The following is a 22,529-nucleotide window of genomic DNA, read 5'->3' as shown; positions in this document are numbered from 1 at the left end:
TTAAGTGATATCCAAATTACCTTGTCGGATGTCTTTGAATTTATTCTTTATCTCGAAAACTTGTGAAACATTCTTGGGATTCCTTAACTGCATCCCAGATTGCTTTGGTCGTTCGAAGAAACAAATAGATACAACTAATATGTGGTTCCATAAATTAATCAGTCATACCGTAACAAGAGAGTTATTAAGTTCTCAATTTGTGTCAATTGGGTCTTTTGTGTTTGGACGTTGAATCTCACCAGTGATGTAATCAAGTTTTGCCCTTCCTTCGATCATCAATAAGATAGATTGAAAAAAAAAATCTTAGCATATACTTGTGATTTCTGATCTACACTAACGATCCTTTTCTTCTGCAAAATGTGAAATTTGCCACTGCAGCGGTCCTATACGATCGATCCTACGACCATCTATGAAGAGGTAAATCGAGAAGCTACAGTTAATCACAACGGAGAAAAATATTATCTGACTTTATCAAAATTCAAACTAGATAAAGACGCATCTTTATCCATGCTTGTCTGGTTGTCTTCAAACTCATCGTTCTAAGAGTAACAAAGATAAAGGTAGACAAAATTTTTTATGACTCTAATATCATAAAACTGATTATAAGAGAATGTTCATCTCATTTATTTAAATAATTTAATACATATGTATACAACTTTATTTGCAAAAGTAACAAATAAAAAATAATCAGGCACGTGGGCCATAATATTTTAGCAGCCAAAAGAAACAGAAAATGAATGAAAGAATTAATTGGAAAAGAATTTTAAAAATAAAGAATATTTTAAATATTCTAATAATATTTTGCTGAACATTCTAAATATTCCAATACTTCCCTTCCTCGTTAATCCATGGCTTCGCTCAATCTCTCAAAGCCATCATGGACGGCCTCTTGCACCTTATAGCAAGTTAGAGTAGACCAAATCATATATTAGTTTTTTTTTATTATTAATCCAAGTGTTCAAACATTCAATCTAATTAATCATGAGTAGTCTTTCCCTGATTCGCCCACTTGATAAATTTGGCAATGCGTGCATTGATTCCTAACACAACAACTTAACATCAATAATAGTTCAAACACCGCGAATGTACGAGATGTCATGCGAAAGAATCGACCCTTCATTATATAAGTTATCGGTCATGCCTCTTACCGCTAGATTATGTCCAAGGGAGCATATTTTAGTTTAGCATTCTTCCCAAAAAGTGAAATTTGCCACTCCAAAGGCCCACACGATCTGCTCTTGCCCATGGGTAAGGAGGTAAATCGAGAAATTTCTTTTGGCTACAATAAAAAAAGACATTGTCTCAAATCGTCAGATTCGAACCCTTGTTCACTTCTACAACTTTGCTCCGTCGACCAACAAGTAATTTCTTTTAGTTTAGCACTCTTGCCCCTTGCTTGTGTGGGCTGCTCTTTTTTAGATGGGTAATGAGTAGTTTCTTAGTTTAGTGATCAAGGAGTTACATCTTGCACCCATATATAGAGAAATCTCTGAGTAAATACTTAAAAAATGCAAGTACTTGTCACTATAGACAAGATGTTTAATGTCCTCAACTATGGAAGACTGGTTTTGTCATGCCATCTTTGGTTGGTGTGGGAACTGACTCTGCATTGTAGGCACACTGAACATGACCTGAGAAGAAAGTCAAAACGATGAATGGTCTTTTGATTGTGTTAATATCAACTTAAGCATAGCAACCTTAATCCAATAACGAGTTTAAGTATGCTACATAACAACAGAAAAAGCTATCAAATTCATTCAAGAACCTTAACCAGGGCCGCATTCACAAGAAATAAAAACTGCTTAAATAAAAACACTAAACAAGTCGTAAACAACTCAGAATACAGCATTTGCATTATCACCGTCAAATTTAATCATTCCAGCTCTTCCTCCAATAATAATTGGTTGGCTCCCAGATTCGACATTTTGGATACTGCTGCATCTTTTCTCCATTCGCTCTATTGGCCGTTTAACCCTGTATTCTAGATCCCAAAGTATTGGGCAAAATCAGCCAATCTGGAAGTAGTCGGGTGAGATAACACTGGTGGACATCGATATCAATATGCATAACCATGTCTGATTAAGTATGCTGAGCTACCACATAACAATGATATCATCTAGAGAAAATTCAATGTGGTACAATGCGGGGAGGGATTACCCCTTCTTTGCAGCATTTGAAGCAGCAACTTCTTCAAGGCGCTTCCATGTTGCTTCACGTTTTGACAAAATCTCATTGTTTTTCGCTCCATCCTCCTCAAACTTCTTCAAGCACTCGGCTACTAGATCAGGATCATGACTGGAGAAAATCTTGCGAACGTTGAGCGTGAGACTTTGAACAGCTTGATTCCAGTGGCTCTTTGAGTTTCTCTCCAATGCAGGAAAGATGATAGGTAGTATGACCTTGTTGTTCTGTTTAATCAGGTTCTCAATATGATCATTATTCCAAAGGAACAATGCTCTTTCTGCCACCTAAAACGCAACAGAAGATTATATCAGAGACCTTGTATCAAACTGTGATGGATCCATCAATCTATCAAAAGCCAAGCAAGGTAGATGCAAGTAATCTAATTTACGGTTCAGCAAATTAACATGGATGATAAGACATAGTCATGAAAAAGATCCATCATTCTCGTAGAATTGTGAAAAAGATCGATCATCATATATCACATTGTGTCATTTAGGTCCAACCATTAAGCATCTAACATAGATACTGAGTTTGTTGAAGTGCAGAAGGAGAAAATACAGAAGCTGGAATTGCCAAATCTACAGCTATTCGATCATCTCAAATGTTGAAAAAAAAAAGTAAGATAGGAAATAGGAGTTTACCAGTCAGTCATACCAAGACTACTCCAGTTTCTTCTAATATTATCTACATGGCAGAAGAAATAATAAACTGATCAAGTAAGATTTAACACAGAACTGCTGTTTCTGATTTTCTATATCATTAATACCAAAACTGTGGAGGCTAGCTGATCTTTGACATTAGGCATGTTAATCAATTTCTGAGTACCAAGAATTGGGCATGAACAGAAGTAGCTAATACTTATCAACATCTATCCATTGTGGTGTATAATTAAGATATCTATGCAAATAAGAAAACTAATATTACAGAAAAGAAAACAATTCTAAAGAAAATAAATTAAAGATATATTTCAAATTGGCTCATCCACGATAAAAGGAAAGAAATTGAAAATCTTCAAGATTAGAAAATATTCAAGATCGATACATCTGCAATAAATCAAAGTAAATTAAAAAATATTGAAGATTGACACATCTATGACAAATCAAAATTTTAATTTTTATCATATCATAATTAATATTTTTAGTTTGGTAATAAATAGGGAATAATTATAATCTCTATAAAGATTAGCACATTTTCTTTATTTAAAATATTTATTTCTATATTTATTGTTGTATCATGTTTATAAAAAAAAGTCAAAAGTCTTGTATTTAATCATCTTTGAATTAATATAATTTTCAATTTGACTTCTCCATATGAGAATTTTTCCCTCTGGGTGAGGTAATTCTCTTGCTTCACCAACTTCAATCCAAGTTCCTAGTGGTTTGGCAGATCGATTTTGGTGTTGCATTAATTCATATTGGAGCCTAAGTCTGGTGGTTTGATTTTAGTACTAGTTATATGCATTATCCATCATTCTCAAACTTCAACTCCACCTATCCACGACTCATTCGCAATCGGAGACCTAGTTTGTTTCTTTATATCTTTCTTTAATCACTCTACCTAACCCTTTGTTTGGGAGGAGGTGAGGGAAGGGGAAAGAAGGGTAAATAAGGGAAGGGGAGCTTTAAACCTTGTTTGTAAAGAAGTGAGGGAAGAGGAGGGAAGGGTAAGTCTTCAGCTTCCTTACCCATGAAAAGGAAGATTTGCTTACACTTCAATTTGGGGTGTAACGAAGAGGAAGGTAACTCTAAATATTATTTGTTTCAATTTTATCCCTGTTTTAACATATTAATTCTCAAATAATTTATTTAATTTAAAATTTTTAAATTTTTCTAATTGAATATTGTGATCTCATTTTCTCGTTACCATTACACACATCATTTCTTCCACCGCATCCTCCTCAAATCTACTATCATCTCCACCTTTTACAATTTTGTTCTATCATCATCATTATTTTTCTATTTCTATCGGTTCTCAGGTTCTAATTAGATTCCTACGCTCTCTCATCATTTTTGTGCCTCGTTCACTTAAGTCATCACCGGCCTTGCCACCGAAAAAATAAAAAAAAATGTTGATATTGTAGCAACGGTAATAAGAAATTAAAAAAAAACATCAAGAAAATAAAGAGGAAAGCAAGAGAGAGAAGAAAAAAATTGTGTAGGAAAAAAAAAGAAAAAAGATTGTGATACCAAATAACAAAAGGAGAGAGAAACGTAGAGTTGTTCTTGCCACATCCCACCACAAGCACTAATGGCACCACCACAAAGATCTCTGCCACGTCTGCAACCTTACCCTTCCGCCCCACTACTCATCACTCTCGCCCTATCAGATCGTCGGTCATTGCTTCCACCGCCAACAACAAAGTTGATCGATGTCACAACCCATCAACTCAAGGCATCATCATTTTCAAAAGCATTACACCATAATCTTATTGCTTTGCTGCCTTCCCAACACACCAACGCTAGCATCACACTGACCGTGACAATAATGTGCTAGCTCTTCCTGATTGCAAACAACACACATGGGCACAACCAAAAGCCAATAGAATCTCTAAAAAGATTTAATTGAGCTTTTGCATTTTAGTAAACGAGAATTGTTATCTCTTCTAGATTCAACAAAGCGCAGATTAACTATCTTCCTCAGGTCCACATCAACGAATCTCGCATCATCTGAATATAAATGCAGTTCCTCTTCTTAAAAATTTAATTTTTATTTATTTAGTTGGTAATTTTAAATTGCTAGCATTTAATAAATTTTTTCTCACTAATTTATATATATTAGCATTTTATTCATAAAAAAAATATCATCATTTTTTCCTATTTTAATTTAGCCATCATTCATGAAAAAATTATTTCTCATTTAGTTAATCTTTATCCATTAAAAAATATTTTCCATTTTAGTTTAATCATCATCCATAAAAAATATATATATTTTCTATCCATAAAAAACAATATCATTATTAGTTTGATAATTATACTTGCATGTTAGCATTTATCATATTCTTCTACATCTCATTTAATTATCATATTATTTTATTTTATAATTTTCAATATCTAAATTAATTTAATGAGAGAAACACCATATCAACTACTAAATATATGCAAGATTCAAATTTTAGAAACATGAAATATCAACCAAATTATACCCATATGAACAGTAAGCTTAATCACTATAGTGACTATTCTTCATAAATTGCTAAATTTAAGAATGATATGTATATAAGATCACGATCACATCGTCCCATATATAAAGAAGAATTTAATTATTTTTGTGAAACACATTAAGTCAGATACCCCTATATTTGATGGAATTACAAACCCTAATATATTTTGACATTAATTGGTTATACGACATTAGAAATTATTTTGACCAACATAATTTAACTTCCATTGCATATGCATGATTGCTGAATTCACACTCAATGGACCTACTAATAATTATTGGCAATGCGTCCAAAGCATTAGAAACCAAGACAGACAACAACCCATTATACATTATCATGAAATGAAAAGACAAATGATGAAAAGATATGTCCCCCTAAATTTTAATAGGTGATTGCCTAACAAGCATGTAAAAATGAAAACTTAATTTTCGAAACCATCACCCAAGACCTTAATTCCCTTATAATCCATGAGCTTGTCGCTAAAATGAAAGAATTGTGTTCAAATAAACCTCTTCATAACCCAATCTTAGAAAAATCCTCCAAGAAGAATGCTTCAATAACATTTTGGATGATCCCTTTGATGATGTGATATTAAGAGAACCTCTCTTATTGCCTTGACTTCTTTAGAGTCTAATCGATTAGATACTAATCATGACTTTGACTTACAGAATATAATGCATTCATGTTATCAAGAGAAGCCAAAAGAAATATATAGAACAAGCTACATAAACTAATAATGAAATATGCCAACTTAAAAAATTATAAATTACTTGACATGAGTCCTCTCATAGCTATTTATATCGTTGATGTTCGTCAACAGAGTTGAATGTTTTTTTATCTACCAAATTAAGAAATTCACCATGAGAGGTATATCTATGTATACCAAGGTGGCAATTGTATTGAGTAATAATTATTATAAAATGTCTAGTGATATTGTAAATTTCTATATTGCATTTATTAATTCAAAATTCCATATCACATCTGTATTAGATAAATCTAAACTCATCAAATCTTCTTTATTTGGTCATATTGTGGGAAGTGTTTTTTATAATGCTTGTTCATGTTAACTTTCTAACTTATTTAAACACAAGTTCAATTTTTATATTGGAGGATATGCTAATTTGCTTAGAGAAGTTCGAGCATTCGTCTTCGTATATTGATTTTATTATAGGTTATGTGGAATCACCTAGGGGTGTCAAAAATGGACCCAACCCAACCCAACCTAAAAACAATCAAGTTAGGGTTGAGAGTTTTCGGGTTTGGGTTCGGGTCGGGTTCGGATTGGATTTGATTAAATTCAGGTCAAGTTCAAGTCGGGTTCTAATTGACTCAGATTTAGGGTTTACGGGAGTTTTTGGGGGTTAAATTAAATTTTATTTTGAAAATTAAGATGTATGTAATACTAGTATGATAATGATAAAATATTAAGATAAAAATGAAGAATTATCAAAAAAAATAGTAAAAAAATTCGAGTTATTCGGGTTTTTCGGATTGGTTGGGTTATATGGGTTTAGTTTAGGATTTCAGACAAGGTTTAAAATATCAAGTCGTATCAAGGTTTGGATCCTAGATCGGAATAATACAGTTTTAATACCGTATCGTATCATGCCAGTATAATTTCAGTATTTTTAAAATATAAAATATATTAACAAAAAATAAACAAATTTAAAAATAAAAAAATTAAAAATAATAGGATAATTTTAAGAGGTTTTAATTAAGTCTATTTAAATTATCCCAACTATAGCTTGGAATTGATTATTAAAATCTACTGTTTAAAACTTAAGTTTTAAAAAAAATTACGCGACCGCGACGGGGCATGCACGAGCCGCGCAACCGAGGCACTCTCAGGCCGCGCGACGCCTCCGGAGGCGTCGTCGGACTCCACCGACGCCTTATCCCAGCTGGAACGCTGTGTCAGCGCCGATCCACTGATGAAATGAAAATTTTCGCCGATTTTGAACAAAACGGCTCAAGATTTCAATCACTGATTTCAAGTTGAATTCGAGTTCGGGTCGGGTTCGGATTGAAATTTTTTAATAATATTTTATTTCAATCCGACCCGAACTCACTTGACCCAGCCGAATTGACACTGCTAGAATCACCTCATCATTATTGCTTTCATGTCACATGATTTCAATGAAAACATGAATATTTTATTCTTATCGTATAACAAACTTAGATATTTCTTACTCGTTGAAAAGAATGACCAAAAAGGAATATCACAATTAAGCTATAAAAAGAGAAAGAAAATGTATCGATTTCTTTCTTATTGGAAGGGATGTCAAAAGAATAAAAATAATGAAGAAACATTGCTAAACAAAGTTATCGAAAATTATTCCTTATGCTTCGAAACAACAACCTAAAAAGAGAAGCTGACAACTTGTCAGGAGTAAAAAAAATTATGTAAACAAGGAAACAAATATCGCGAAAAAGAAAATAATTTTGAAGAAAATAAATTGAAGATATATATCAAATTGGCTCATCGATAAAGGAAAAGGATTGAGAAATCTTCAAGATTAGAAATATTAAAAAATTGCACATCTGCAATAAATTAGAGATTTAATTTTTATGGGCAAAAATCAAAAGGGCATCTCTTATTATTGATTTGTCAAAAGGGCACCTCTTTTTTTAAAAAAAAGTCAAATCAACGCCCTAGCATATTTCTTATCCCAAACATACCTTTTCCAACGATGTAGTAGCTACAATATAGCTCCTACAACATGCTAAAATAGTTACTACAACATAGAGCACAGCTCAGAAAATTTTACTCATAATTAAAATTTAATATCTGTTCTGAAGTTTGATATACTTAACCAGAATTATCTATCTAGTCACTGAATTGCTTAATCATAAGGTTAAAGTGCATCAAAGTGATTACTGTGGCACACTGATGCTAAAAAAGGATGAATAGAGAACAGAAATTAGAATTAATATAAGAAGGTAGAATGATAGGGCAGTATCAAACATAGTATGCAAATTCATTCAAAATTCCATCAACTGACATTTCAAGTTCACCTTTAGTAAATATATAGATGACTAGATAAACTGATATAAATATCAATTGCCGAAGTTAGAAAACAAAAGGTATTCCTTAAAAGGAATATTTATTACTTAGACTACAACTTATGGCAGCCAACATCATCATTAGGCAACAAGTGTGCACAATTTTAGAGTGACTGAGGAAGAGCAGATAAGTGTGGCAAATAGAAAGTCTACTTCTGCCTAATGAGATGACAGAACATGGGGGCCTTTACAAAAAAAGAGACAGAGATCATAGGTGGGGATAGAAAAATAGAAAATTGAGGAAGAAAGTTTACAAATTTCTCTCTGATTAATAAGAAAGATAGGAATAGAGGAGAATGCAAAGTTTATGTTAATTAACTTGTTTACTTGGGAGAAGTTAGCAGATAGAAAACAAATGTATAATTACCATATTAACCATCCCAACATAATCACATATATCCTCCACCAGTAGGTTCATTCATTGTCCTTTATCTCTCCTGTCAGCCAATTCCATGAACTTCAGATGCAAATGGAGAGAATTTAACGAAGAAAAACATATCCCTTAAACAAAGTAGTTATCAATCGGATTACAAAGTTATTCAGCTTAATTACTAGGCACTCCTAGCAGCTAGGGGAACTAGGCAATGCAGATAAAATACATTCAGTAACATATATGAAATGGTTTTCGAGATGCAATAAATTTGCACTCTTTAAGAGTGGCAAGGATGATCCAAGTCCAACATTAGGTGTCATTGCCAAATTATGCAGAACAAAACCAATTCCTATTCTACAACCTATGACTCTTTGGCAAGTCACTCTCTTGAAAGCCTAACTAGATTTTCTCTTTCTCATACTTCTTCCGGAGATAGAGAAGCCTCTTACAATCTTCTTTACAAGATGAACAATGAAGCTAAGACAACAAAGGCCTAAGATTAGTCAAGAAAGAGCTCAGAATATGAATACAAATAAGCGTGAATGCCACCTTTAACTGCTCCCCGTGCTCCTCCTTTTATAACTTTCAATGTCTTCAACCACCATCTGTCAATTGTTTTCCCAATCGCAATAATTTCTAGACTGCCAAAGGCTACCCTAGTTGACTAGATTCCATTAGGAATCAAATGGTTTCTTGTATCCCTTAGACCACCTATCATTGTCATTCAATTTGTATCATAAGGTGACTTGAATTTACCATCAAGTCTATTGATGCCACATCCAATTAGTTGGTTGATCAGCTTGAATCAATTACTTGACGGACTCAACCTCCATCAATTGATTAGCTAGACTGACTCTGAATCAATCAACTAGTTAACTCAACCATGAATAAAAATATTCCGCGTTGGTTGATAAATCTTGAGTCAACTAATTGGTCCACACAACCACTGGTCAGCTGAAAACCATTTTCAGTTGACTACATTGTCGACTACAACCATCCTAATGGTAAGTCATTGCCTAAATCAAAACTGCCCTCTCCCAAGTACAAATTTCTCACTCAAGAATTTACCTAGAAGTTATTCGCCATAATGTTGTCTTCTGTCAAGTTATTCATCCCTCAGATGCACCAAGCCCTCGGCTCACTCCACATGTCATCCTTCACTCTTCACCTATATAATTCTAATCTGACTTAGCTAAACCTGATGCTTCTCATCCAACGGTCCCTCAAATATCTCATACCATCCTTCTCCGAGATCTAAGCTATGGAGCCATCGAGCTTATCTCTAACCTTAATCACATAAGTCTTCATATGTATACAAACCAAGTCTTACACGACTTCATACACATATTGCATACAAAAAAAAAAAAAAACAAGTCTTCATATGTATACAAACCAAGTGTTACACGATTTCGTACACATATTACATACAAAAAAACTAACTTAAACGTTTGCCTAAGCATTAAAACCCAACGTCAAACACGACCACTGAGGGTGCGATTGCACTAATATGTTCTACATTATATCAAGGATGAGCAAGCCAAGAAGGGGAATAAGTGCAAGCCTAAGTTGCAGAGTTGCAAAAAAAGATGTTGAGCCCTATATATTAGACAATAGAAAACACTGATGATGATGTGAACATTTTTCCAAACAAAGATAAGGATAGAACCTTCAAATAGATTAGTTTATAGGATTAGACGGCATTTGTATGATACTAGATAAATTTCAGGAATGATTTTCATGTGTAAATTCCATTTTGGCAGAATATTTTCTTACATTTTCTAACAAATTCTTCATTTCTTACTGGGGTTGTAAAGAAATACAATTTTATGAACAAGCTCAATACTCAGCTCACTCAAAATTCATATATGACTCTTACAGATTAGTATTTCTGATTCTGTTTATTTTGTAGGTTCATAGTCAATTTGATCTGCAAGTAAAATGAGAGCATATCTACAGTTCGTTTCTTCATAGTTGAGTACTAGTTACATTTGAAAATTTGACTTTCCAACTGTATGTGAAAAAAAGAGTAAAGCACCAAGAAGCTGCTTGTGCACCAGCTTATAGTCAACCTGTGTTCTATGCATTTGGTAGCTGATACAAAGATGATTTCTTTATGTCGGTCTCTCCTGTTGGATGGGTAGTATACTAGTACTCCAGGTGCATATAATATGCATGGTCAATAATAACTAGCCCAATGAGCAATTGTTATCTGACTATGAAGAGAAGGAAGAGATCTTCAAAACTGTGCTCCTGAGATACAATGAATAATCAAACTTATTCAAATGTAACATATGGAATAACTAGTAAATTGCAACTTTATTGTACCACAATTGGGGCATTGGACTCTTCATAAGGTAGTGCATTCCCATAACCCTAGAAAAATTGATTTAATTCCATGGTTTAAAATTTTGAGTCGTATCGGAGTTTCAGTCTATGAGCGAAACGATACAGTTTCGGTGTCATATCATGTCATGCCAATATGGTTTCGATATTTTTTTAATATAAAATATATTAATAAAAATAAAAAATTTAACTTAAATAATTAAAAAATAAAAAGATGTAAAAAAATACATATGATAAATAAATAAATTTTATTATATATTTTTAAAATTAAAATAAATAATATACATATATATTAAATTAATGTGATAGTTCTATTATGGTTTAATAAAGATTATAATTGGGAGTTAATTGAAATTATTAAACTAAATTTTAATTAAAATTTAACCTCGCAATGACACCGGCGTGCAACCTAGCCAGCTCGCGCGACCCCTCCGGCATGGCCACAGGGGTCGCGGGACCCCTCTAGCACTGGCCACCAAGGTCGCCCAACACCTCCAGTGTGGGTGAGGGGGTCTCGCGACACCTCTGGGGCGATCGCGGAGGTCGTGCAACGCCTCCGCGGGGTGTGCCGATCTTTGCGCCACATCGATCGACAAGCAAAACAAAATGTTTCTCCTATGCCGCTCGATACAATATGAGATTTTAAACTATACTTGGTTGTTCCAAGATATATAGCCTACACTAATTCGCTACTAATGAGATTACTAGCATTTAAGTTTGTTTGAGCTTGCCACGTAGATCCAAACTTGCAAATACGCAAGCATCGAACCTTTCCTCCACTAGATCAACCAACAGCATGAAGGGGCTCTAGTGATCAAGGTCAAAGCAAGAGGGTTAACAAGCAGGCTCAACAAAGTCAAACGCCGACCGTGAGGTGGTAATGATCAATGAGACAAATGTCACAACCACAGTAATCCATCCTCTAAGGACCAACTAGATGCATAAACACTGCTTAGAGCTCAATGCAGACCAACAACTAAATAACACAGGTGCAGTGCTCATCACAGCAACCACCACCCCTAACTTACCTTTTTAGCTACTTATAAATCCAACTACCACCAATAACACCACCACGTCGACGAAGGATGCCAAGGCAAACGATAACGATACCTACAATGAACATCGAGTCCAACGAGTCTTGGGAGGAGCCTAGCTCAAGTGTCTTGCCTTCACAACCTCAACTTCCATCATCAGGGCAATTTATTTTTGGCTTCGAAGAAGTCAGAATCTCAACAGACATCATTGTTCTTTTCATTTTTTTTTCCCAGCTCTTTCCTTCACTTCAGACCAAATAATTAACAAAAATTAACAAAAAAGAGCATTTGATTTGCTCACTTTCCATGAAATCAAATTCCCTCCTTCAAAGTAATCACCTTAGAGTAATCTTGAACTCTATTCAATTTTTCCTAAAAATAAGTCCTCACCATAAGAGCGTAGATAGAAACCCTAATTAACATTCGCTTATTTATAACTCTTTTGAACTTGTCACTTCACCTTGCAAACACTCAATAAATTGTAGTATCTTATATCTGCAAAGTATTAAGGATGAAAAAAAAAAATCAAGCCTATCCAACCAAGGTCTTTTTTGAACAAGTTTTTAACAAGCGTATACAAGCGATATATAGTTGACTCATTACATAATGCAAGTATACAAGCGATATATAGTTGACTCATTACATAATGCAAATGGAACATGTAGGAGCAAATGTGAACAGTAGTAAAATCTTTATATATATATATATATATATATATATATATATATATTAATGAATACATCTACTTTATGCTTCCATAACGTCAATTATAAAATGCAAAACACATGAATATAACAATCAATATCAATCAAAAATATTATATATAATCAATGCACAATTAATATCTAAAGCATATGAGATGCTAAGCTCCACCATCGAAAATCCCTGACATATTTCATTCCAATCTCACACTAGCATGCAGAACAATATGAGCAATGGATGCGAGAACCACTTCCTCCTCCATGAGCATCTATGAGCGAACAAAGCTTCCTCCACAATTGTCTACGAACGAAGACACTAGGGTTTTGGTTTCACAGCAAATTCTTTGAGGAAAGCTTTCATCCACCTTCATCCGGATCTTCCCCCTCTTCCTTCGCCTTCATCTTCGTTGTCTACATTTTCTTCCTCCGCATGAGCCATACCGGAAGGCAAGCCTCCATTCCTTCATCCAAGTTGGCCGAGCCACAAGGAACTTCTTTAAGTACACAGATTCCTTTTTATCCTCCTCTTCTTCCTCCACCACCTCCTCTTCTTCTTCTTCCCGTCCTCCTCCTCGAAGCAATCGACACTAATCGAAACAAAACAATATTCTTCCAAAATAGTATTGTTCTAGTCTTTGGCCAAAACTCCAAAATCATCACTTGTAAAACAAATGTTTGACATTTACAAGTTACAAATTACCAAGTAGGTAGCATGGAGTTTTAAGTCAAGTTAGTTCAGTCTAAACCAGTTCCAATAAACCAAATAGAATTTTTTTTTTTTTTTTCATCTACATATGTGAGCCATGTGTAGCTACCATGTGGTATACTTCTAAATCCACTTACATGACTCCATATGCAGCACCCCAAGTGAGTGATTTTTAAAAGCAATGCTTGTAAAGGTCACCAACTTTAACATCATTAAGTTTCTGATTGTTGTGTCAACAAAACAGCAGCAGCAGCAGCAGCTTCACTGAGTATCTTATTAGTGTATCTTTTATATGTGAAACTTTTTCTATTTTATGAAACAAACTCGAGATAAACAATATCTATGCTTCAGTTGAGAAAGAGTGCTAGAGTTGGTAGAGTTAGTAGTCATAAGTTTAGTCCCCATGGGCTATTTAGTCATTAGATGTTATCTTGTCTTATATATGTGTATCAATTTTAATTAATAAAATACAATCTTATCATATCTCTCTCAATCCTCTTTGGTCTAAATGGATGCATCTCAAATTCTATTTATATTATCTTTCCAAAAACATTTTTCAAATTAAATAAAATTTCATATATTGATTCACTAACACCAACTGTAGCAAATTTATGCAACACTTCTTGCCAGCCCTTATTGCGAAACAAGCTCACACACCAAAAAAAAATGGAGGTCATTTTGTTTACCTCCTATAAAGATAGGATGCTCTAAAATCCCAATCTTCCATCATATGGATGATAACAAGAAGAATGTTGCCTATCACTAATTCATAGGGCAGTGCTCAGGTGACTTGATTTGAGGCAATAAACATATGTTTCCAATTTCAGAGTTTACCAATATACAAATGAAACACAAATATAATGAAGCTCATGCATTGCTAATCCATAAACTCATCAAAAGTTAGTGAATGGTCTATAAGTATGTCTACATAAATTTGAAGTTGGTGAATGGTCTAGGGTTAGATTGTAATGTCTTGGCAAGGACCGCTACATTTCCACGAGAACTCAGATATAGTGTTAAATATGCAAGAGTTCTCAAACCATAAGTTGAGTAAGAATAAATATTATAGGAAATCTAATTGTCTAAAATTTGGAACATAAAATCAAAAAATACTCACAGGTAAAGCAATGGAGATAATAGATACGATAATTAGGAAAAGAATTAATATTTTATGTGTACAAGAGATAAAATAGATAGAAGAGAAGACAACGATTATAGAGAATTTGAATTTTAAATTATGATACATAGAAATGAGTAAAATAAGAAATAGAGTAGATATTGTTGTCGATAGTTCGCTAAAGGATGAAATAGTAATAGTAGTTAGAAAGGAGATAGGATTATAGCTATCAAAATAGTGGTGACGAAAAAAACTATTAATGTAATTAACATATATACACCTCAAGAAGCACACCAAGTCTAGATTTTGGGACAGCCTAGATGAAATATTACAAAATATTCTGCCAACCATGATTTTAATAGGAGGAGATCTAAATGGACATGTAGGAGTAAAAAATGAGAAATATGATAGAGTGCATGGGGGTTATGAGTTTCAAACAAGAAATAAAGAAGGGAAAACTATATTGGATTTTGCGATAGCATGACCTTATACTTGCTAATATATTTTTTAAGAAAAAATAAGAACATTTGATCACATTCAAAAGCGAAAATAATAAATCGCAAATTAACTTTCTTATAGTTAGGAAAAAGGATACAAAGATTTGTAAAAGTTACAAGGTCATCCCTGAAGAAAACTTAACTACCCAACATAAGTTAGTAATGTTGGATATACGCCTCAAGTATAGTATCAATAGAAGGAAAATATGCACAACTCATAAAATTAAATGGTAAAAGTTAAAAGAATGAGAAACAAAATATATTTAAGGAGAGGGTAGTAATACAAGTATTAGGAGAAATATACGACGACTCAAATACGATATGGAATAAAATAGTATCAAAGTTAAAAATAGTAGTCAAGAGTGTACTCGGTGTCAAAGAGACATGTACTACCAAGTAAAGAATCTTTGTGGTGGAATGAAAAAGTAAAAAAGAAAGTGAAGGAAAAACAAACAACCTATAAGGTATTATATACTTGTAAGAATAAGAAAAACTTAAAAATATACATAGTAGCCAAGAAAGAGGCTAAGAAAACAATGAATGAAACTTTTGAACATTTATATCAAAATTTGAATACAAAAGAAGAGAAAAGAGACATTTAAAAAATAGATAAAGCAAAAGAGAGAGACAAGAGATCTTATTCAAATACAATATATTAAAGATGAATGCAATAGAGTATTAGTAAATGTTGAAAAAATAAAAAAGTGATGGAAAAGATATTTTTATTAACTTTTTAATGAAGGTTTAGGTGACCAACTCAACTTAGGTGATTTAAGTAAGTCAAATGAGTATAAAAATTTAAATTTTTATTGTAGAATTCAAACTTCAAAAGTACAACAAACTTTAAATGGGATGCAAAATGGAAAAGTAATTGAATCAGATGATATTCCTATAAAAGTATGGATTCGTCTAGGGAAACAAGGTATTCAATGGCTTACAAAGTTATTCAACCTAATATTGAAAATTAAAAAAATATCCGATCAGTAGAAGATAAGTACTCTAGTTCTCTTATACAAGAATAAAAGAGATGTACAAAATTGTGCAAACTATAGAGGTATTAAACGAGTCAAACTATAAAACTTTAAGAAAGAGTAATAGAAAAAAGACTAAGGAAACTATGGTGATCGAAAATAAATTTGAATTTATGTTTGGAAGATCAACAATAGAAGTTATACATCTTCTCAAACAATTAATTGAAAAGTATCGAAAACAGAAGCAAGATTTATATATGGTATTCGTCGACCTAGAAAAAGCTTCTGATAGCCATAAAGAAAATTATATAGAGAATTCTAAAAAAGAAAGGTGATAGCATAATTTATATAAAACTAATTAAGGATATATATGGCGATATAATCACAAAAGTGAAGATTTTAGATGGATTAACCGAAGTGTTTCCCATAAAGATAGGGTTACATCAAAGATCAGCACTAAGTTTCTATCTTTTTACACTAATTATAGACGAGCTCACTAGACACATTCAAGATACGATACCGCGATGTATGTTGTTTGCAAATGATATTATTTTGGTAAATAAAACACGTGAAGAAGTAAATGTTAAACTCAAATCTTGGCGGGAAATGCTAGAAGTGAAAGATTCTAGGCTTAATAGAGTAAAAATAGAATATATAAAATTTAAGTTTAATAATATTAGATGTAATTAGATAATTATTAAGATAAGAGATGACGAATTGTCTGTAACTGAGAGTTTCAAATACTTAGGATCATTTTTGCAAAAGGATGGAGGGATTGAGAAAAATATCTTACATAGAATACAAGTGTAATGATTGAAATAGAGGAGAACGTCAAGTGTTCTGTGTCATCGTAAAGTACTTCTAAAACTTAAAGGAAGGTTTTATAAAATGACGATTAGACCCGCTATGTTATATGGAACTGAATGTTGGACTATGACTCGAGCATATAAACAGAAGATGAGAGTTACAAAGATGAGGATGTTAAAATGGATGTGCGGGCAGATAAGGATGGACAGGATAAAAAATAAAAAAGAAAAGAAAATCGGGATTGCATCTATTGAGAAAAAACTCTAAGAGACACATTTATAAGATGATACAGACATGTACTTAAACAATCAATAAATGCTCCAGTTAAACGACGCAAAACTATAACAAATGTGCACATCAAACTAGCAAAAAAACGACCAAAAAAGACTTGGTTAGCAATAATAAAATAAGATAAAATTTATTTAAATATAAATGATGATATAATAAGGGATAAAGCCTAATAGCGTAGAATCCATATAGCCGACCCCATCTAGTGGGATAAAACTTAATTGTTGTTGTTGTTGTTGTTGAATGGTCTATAAGTATGTCTACATAAATTTATACGTTGACTATTCAACATATAGGTTACGCAAGTTTTATAAGTTAATAACTACTCCTTTTGTACTCATTATACTCATTGCTAGCATATATATTAGTTTGTTGGAAAAAAAATCAAAGGGTGCTCCAAGTTGATAGAACCATCAAACATGCAACCCTTTTTAATTTTTTTTATCAAACCAGCACCCCTCCCCGAAATTACTCCTACTCTTATCTTTGTCTATCCTAGCTTCCCTCCTCTTTGTTAATGTACACACCTACACTCTGTCAACCCTACAACATCTCCTATCGACAATTGCAACAACGGCAGTGTCAGCATCCACATCGGAGTGCCAAAGTGGGCGACAAGCAACTCCATATAGTAAGGCCACATCCATGGCACCAAGGAACCAATGGTGACCAAGGCATTGGCGACTTAATCTAGCAAGTTTAGAAGTTCAATTATGCTTGGCACTCTAGGTGTTGATGACTCGTTTATGTTATGATGCAAGCATCACCGACTCCTTGATTCAACAATGCGACCACAGGTGACTCCTTAGCATGGAAACAAATGTGTCGACAACTCTGGCATTAGTAACTACTTCAAACTCAAGAAGTCCAAGAACTCTAGTAGTGGCGAGAGCATTACTGACTCCTTGGTGCAACAACGCAAGCATGACTACTTGGCATTGTGGCGATTTCTTGACGCTCTAGAAGTCCAAGGAATCCAATGGCAACATAGGCGTCGATGACTCCTTGGCGCTCTAACATAGGCATTGACACCACCATGACTACAACCCTTGAAAGGGGGTTGCGGGAGTGGACAAGGATATAGGCATGTACGCTAACAACAATATAAGGGAAGTAGGGATGGAGAAAGATGATGACAAGATTAATTTGGGAAACATGGGTGTCAACTTGATAAAAAAAACTTCTAAAAACGCCTCTTTGATGATTCTATAAATTTGTAGTGCCCCTTGATTATCGCCTTAGTTTATTTGGATATTCAATTGGAAACATACATTACGTAAATAGAATACTAAAAGTGTATACAAAACAATATATACTATGTTTCATGCAAATAAAGACTTCATCATGATTGTTATTATCATTGTGACATAATATGATTCAAACTCATAAACAAGTCTATCAATAAGTTAATATAAACTTGTATTGTTTAAATTATTTATAACAAGTTTACTAGATTTAATTTCATAAAATACTTTGGATTTAATTTATTAGCTTGAAGTGCAGATTCACTTGACTATGTGCCTCTAGTCAGAGTGTAAATGCGACTAAGCTAGAATTTGAATCATGCTCAACAAGCTTTTTTGATAAACAAGCTTAAAGTCTTTTAAAATTGGCTGAACATGAACCTGACTTGATCTTGCTACTATTTTTTAAAAAGCAAAGTTAAATATGGTTGAACTTGACATGGCTCGACTTAACTTGTTTATAACTCCAGGTCACAAATTTTTGTGACTTTCAATGGTCTACATCATGTAGTCATGTTGCATATGTAATCACTTGATAAAAAAGTGTACCTCATTTTTACTAGGCATGCACCAAAATCCTCTAACCTATAGGCGCCTAGTTGTGTCTGACACATTTGAAATGTCAAAATGCTTGCTTGCAGAACTGACATAGATGTTATTTCAAATTGGATTGCCAACAATTTAACCCTTCAGCACCCAACTAGAACAACTATATAAGGTTCATGGTTTATCCTAATGCCTATAACTAGTGGGAAAAGGTTATATTTCCTTGGACAAATTTCAAATTTAAAATAATAAAACAAAGAGAAATTACAACACTACCAAACAAACAATTATATGCATGTCCAAGATCAATGCATGCACCAAAAGATCAGTGATAAATTTATTCAATGCAAAACAAAGGTGTGCCTTTAACTAAATGAAATGGTAGCGTGTCTTTGTATGCACTACCTCGATGTGTCTAGATAAAGTTGAAATCATTAATTCATCCATACAACCATTAAATTAGTAACAAACCTTATCAAACAAACTACTTATTTTGATGAACACTATTATTTGCAACTTAGAATATTTATCCTAGAAGAGATGGAAGATGAATAAACCAAACTTGTTGCAAATAATCAATTCAACTGAGATGGGATGGGGTTAAATGTGACATAAACCAGTAAAAAAAAGGATAATATGGTGCACTTCTGCAAATCTTCAATCATAAATTCGAATAACAAGTGCAATCCACAATTGCAAATAGGTTGATCCAAAAACTTCTTCTTATGACAAGCTAAAGTAGTATACCCCTCTTTGGCCCCCAAAATTTACAAATGAGGTGAACAACTTTCATTATGAGAGGAAATTTTCATACTTCCAATTAGGTAACACTTTAGTCAGAGACTACACTGGCATAATATACATAAAGTACAGTTATAACTACTTACCAATAAATAGTATGAAAAAATCCATTTATGTAACATTACCATAGTGAGATCATGTATTAGTTTAACAATGAAATCGTAATTCACTCGAGAGATCTATTGTGTTGGCAAAAGAAAAAAGACTGATGTAGATATGGCATGCACATTTCTTATCTAATGAAGTTAATTGATGTGGATAACTTAGACATGTGAGAGTGTGGCATGATTATCATGGCAACCTAGAAAAAACTTTAAGGATTAAAAGGCATGTGCCAACTAACAGCTAATTGCTTTTAGAAAGCCTGAAAAAAGTAATGAAATAAAAGTTGTGACAGGAAATATATTTTCAGAAGCAAGAAGTATACATGCATCTGTGAATGATCTGACATGAAAATTTTAGAATTCAGATAAGGGGGTTGCTACCTGAAAATGAGAACTGTTCAAACATCGAGCAATCTTGTAGAAAAGTGGAACCATGCATCGTTGAAAATCTGCAGGCTGAGTAGCTTCTAGAACCTCTTCTAACTCCCCCAAGAACATGACTTCTTTTGTACTGTTTGTAAGAGGCCAGTATTTCAATAAGCCCCTTATAACAGTATCAGCAAGTTTGCAATCCTTCTCAATAAATTGAGTTACACAATATGATAATTGCTGATGGTACATTGCTATGCACCTTGGCTTGTGAAGCGGGATCAAGGCCCGTACAAGGAATAATTTATGCTCTTCCTTTAATGGCAATGCAAACCCACTGATAATACTTCCTAAAATCTCCAATAGCTCAGCAATCCCATTGTGTTTTTCTGTCTCAAAGATAAATCGATAAAATATGTTATTTATAGCTTTTCTGATGAAGGGTCGGTGCACCATAAATTTTCCATAGATACGATGAAGTATCGTCTTTAAGTACTCCCTCTCTCTAGGATCTTCAGAATCAAATAGATCAAGGAGCTTAAGAACAAAGGAATGATCTATGTACCTTTTTGCCAACTTAGCATCAGTCTCAGGAGATGCAACAAACCTTAGAAAGAACTCATAGACAATCTGCAAGTGAGGCCATGCTGGATCCATTACAGGCTCTTCCTCTTCTGCATCAATTTTTTCCAAAACCATGTGTTCTCGAGGTGGAATAGTTAGGTTTCTGAACAAGTTAATTGACACCATCTTGGTTGTCTCTTGCATAACATTTTCTGGAAATTTGCTACTTGCTGAAGTCACATAGTCAACAAGTTCCAATAAAGTCTGGCGCTTTATGTCTTTCTCTTTCAAGTTCTTTGTTGGGTCAATGAAATCAAATATAGCACAACACAAGTCCAACTTTCTAATGAACAAACTCTGCCTCTCAGACTGTTGAACATCCTTAAAGCTAGGCAATGCTTCATATGTTGGGACATAGTTCCCATTCAATCTCAAATTAACAGATGGAGAATATTTATTTAGATGATTTGACCCAGGATTTGAACCAGGAGGGACCTGACTGTTGAGACTTGTGATCCTATTGCCTTGTAAATCTCCACTCCTTGAACTGCTAGAAGAAGAGGTCGGAGGAACCGATCCACCAACTGAACTATCAGATGATTTTGACGGTTTCCTTGGGAGCCGGTTTAGTATCTGCTTAATCATGCTTGAAGGTATAATATTTAAGTCGGAAAATAACAGGAATCTGGGGTCTTAAGGATGTATCTTCAGCGGCATAAGTCTCATAGTTAATGGTTTCCTTAGCTGGCAGACACTGCCTTTAATAGTTCTTCCTTTGCCTTTTCCATAGATATCCCGGGAAATGTTTAACAAATTCCTAGGCAAGTTCCAAAATCCTGAGAAAAAATAATTTTTTCCCACTTAAAAGCAGATTGCTGGAACATCCTGAATCTAAGGAACAATCGCACAAGCAAAGATCCATTACGTAGAGCAGATCAAACGAAAAAAAAGGAAAACAAAGCAAAAAAAAAAAAAAAAAAAAAACGTTCAGCTGCTCGTTATCTCTGTAAAAATAACAACAGCAAGCGTAGGCACCCAAATAGACCCCGAAGCTCCACTCAATCAGCAGTGCATGTTTCCACTCACCGCCCCAAATTTGATGGGCTGCACGAACAGGATCAAAACGATCTGTGCTATCCCGAGCGGTCAAGGTAACGCTTTGAAGCGAGAATTGGAGAGAAGATGCAACAAGGCCAAAAGTCAAAGAGAAAAAATTATTAAGAGACAGAATTTTTCCAAATCCAAAACCACAATTTCGGAGAGGGGGGAAAGCAATGAAGGGAACAAAGAAAAAAAATTACCATTTTAGTGAGACGAAAGAAGGATCCCACGCACTCGCCTCTCGATCGGCCTCTACCTCTTTCCTCCTATTACGAACGAGCCAGAGAAAGGAAGACCCTTGTCCTCTCTTTTCTTTCGTCTTTCCTTCGTAGTTTATTGAGCAAATTGGGATTTGGCCTTTGGGATGAGCAAAAAAAACAAAAAGGGTATAAATAATAAATAATATATATATATATATAATTAATATCCTAATATATCTAAATATTTTTTGAATTTTTCATGAAAATAAATAATATTCAATTGAATTGAAAAAAAAAAAAAACCGAATATATTTTCTTCGTCAATATGTTTACTTTATTTTTATTTAATATAAAAA

General features: G+C 33.7%; 1 protein-coding gene across 4 annotated transcripts; it reads right to left on the bottom strand.

The window, feature by feature from the left end:
* Positions 1–1,537: 1,537 nt before the first annotated feature.
* LOC141815914 (serine/threonine protein phosphatase 2A 57 kDa regulatory subunit B' theta isoform-like) lies at positions 1,538–22,323 on the bottom strand. Of its 4 annotated transcripts, none has more exons than XM_074703775.1 (5): positions 22,174–22,323; positions 21,959–22,029; positions 20,321–21,763; positions 2,158–2,468; positions 1,538–1,631 (listed from the first exon to the last, which is right to left on the bottom strand). In XM_074703775.1, exons 3-5 carry the CDS (start codon positions 21,515–21,517, stop codon positions 1,553–1,555), a joined length of 1,587 nt encoding a protein of 528 aa, XP_074559876.1. In that variant the 5' UTR covers positions 21,518–21,763; positions 21,959–22,029; positions 22,174–22,323; the 3' UTR covers positions 1,538–1,552. The 4 variants fall into 4 exon arrangements, with proteins under 4 accessions (XP_074559876.1, XP_074559877.1, XP_074559878.1 ...); XM_074703776.1 differs by having other exon boundaries at positions 20,321–21,708; XM_074703778.1 differs by lacking the exon at positions 1,538–1,631 and adding an exon at positions 1,730–1,981.
* Positions 22,324–22,529: the final 206 nt, after the last annotated feature.

This window comes from Curcuma longa, unplaced genomic scaffold, assembly GCF_044706935.1.
Source record: "Curcuma longa cultivar G26 ecotype Majalengka, Jawa Barat unplaced genomic scaffold, ITB_CL_G26_1.1 contig_12213, whole genome shotgun sequence".
In the NCBI taxonomy this organism is placed as follows: Eukaryota; Viridiplantae; Streptophyta; class Magnoliopsida; order Zingiberales; family Zingiberaceae; genus Curcuma; species Curcuma longa.
This window is presented reverse-complemented; position numbering and strand designations above follow the sequence as displayed.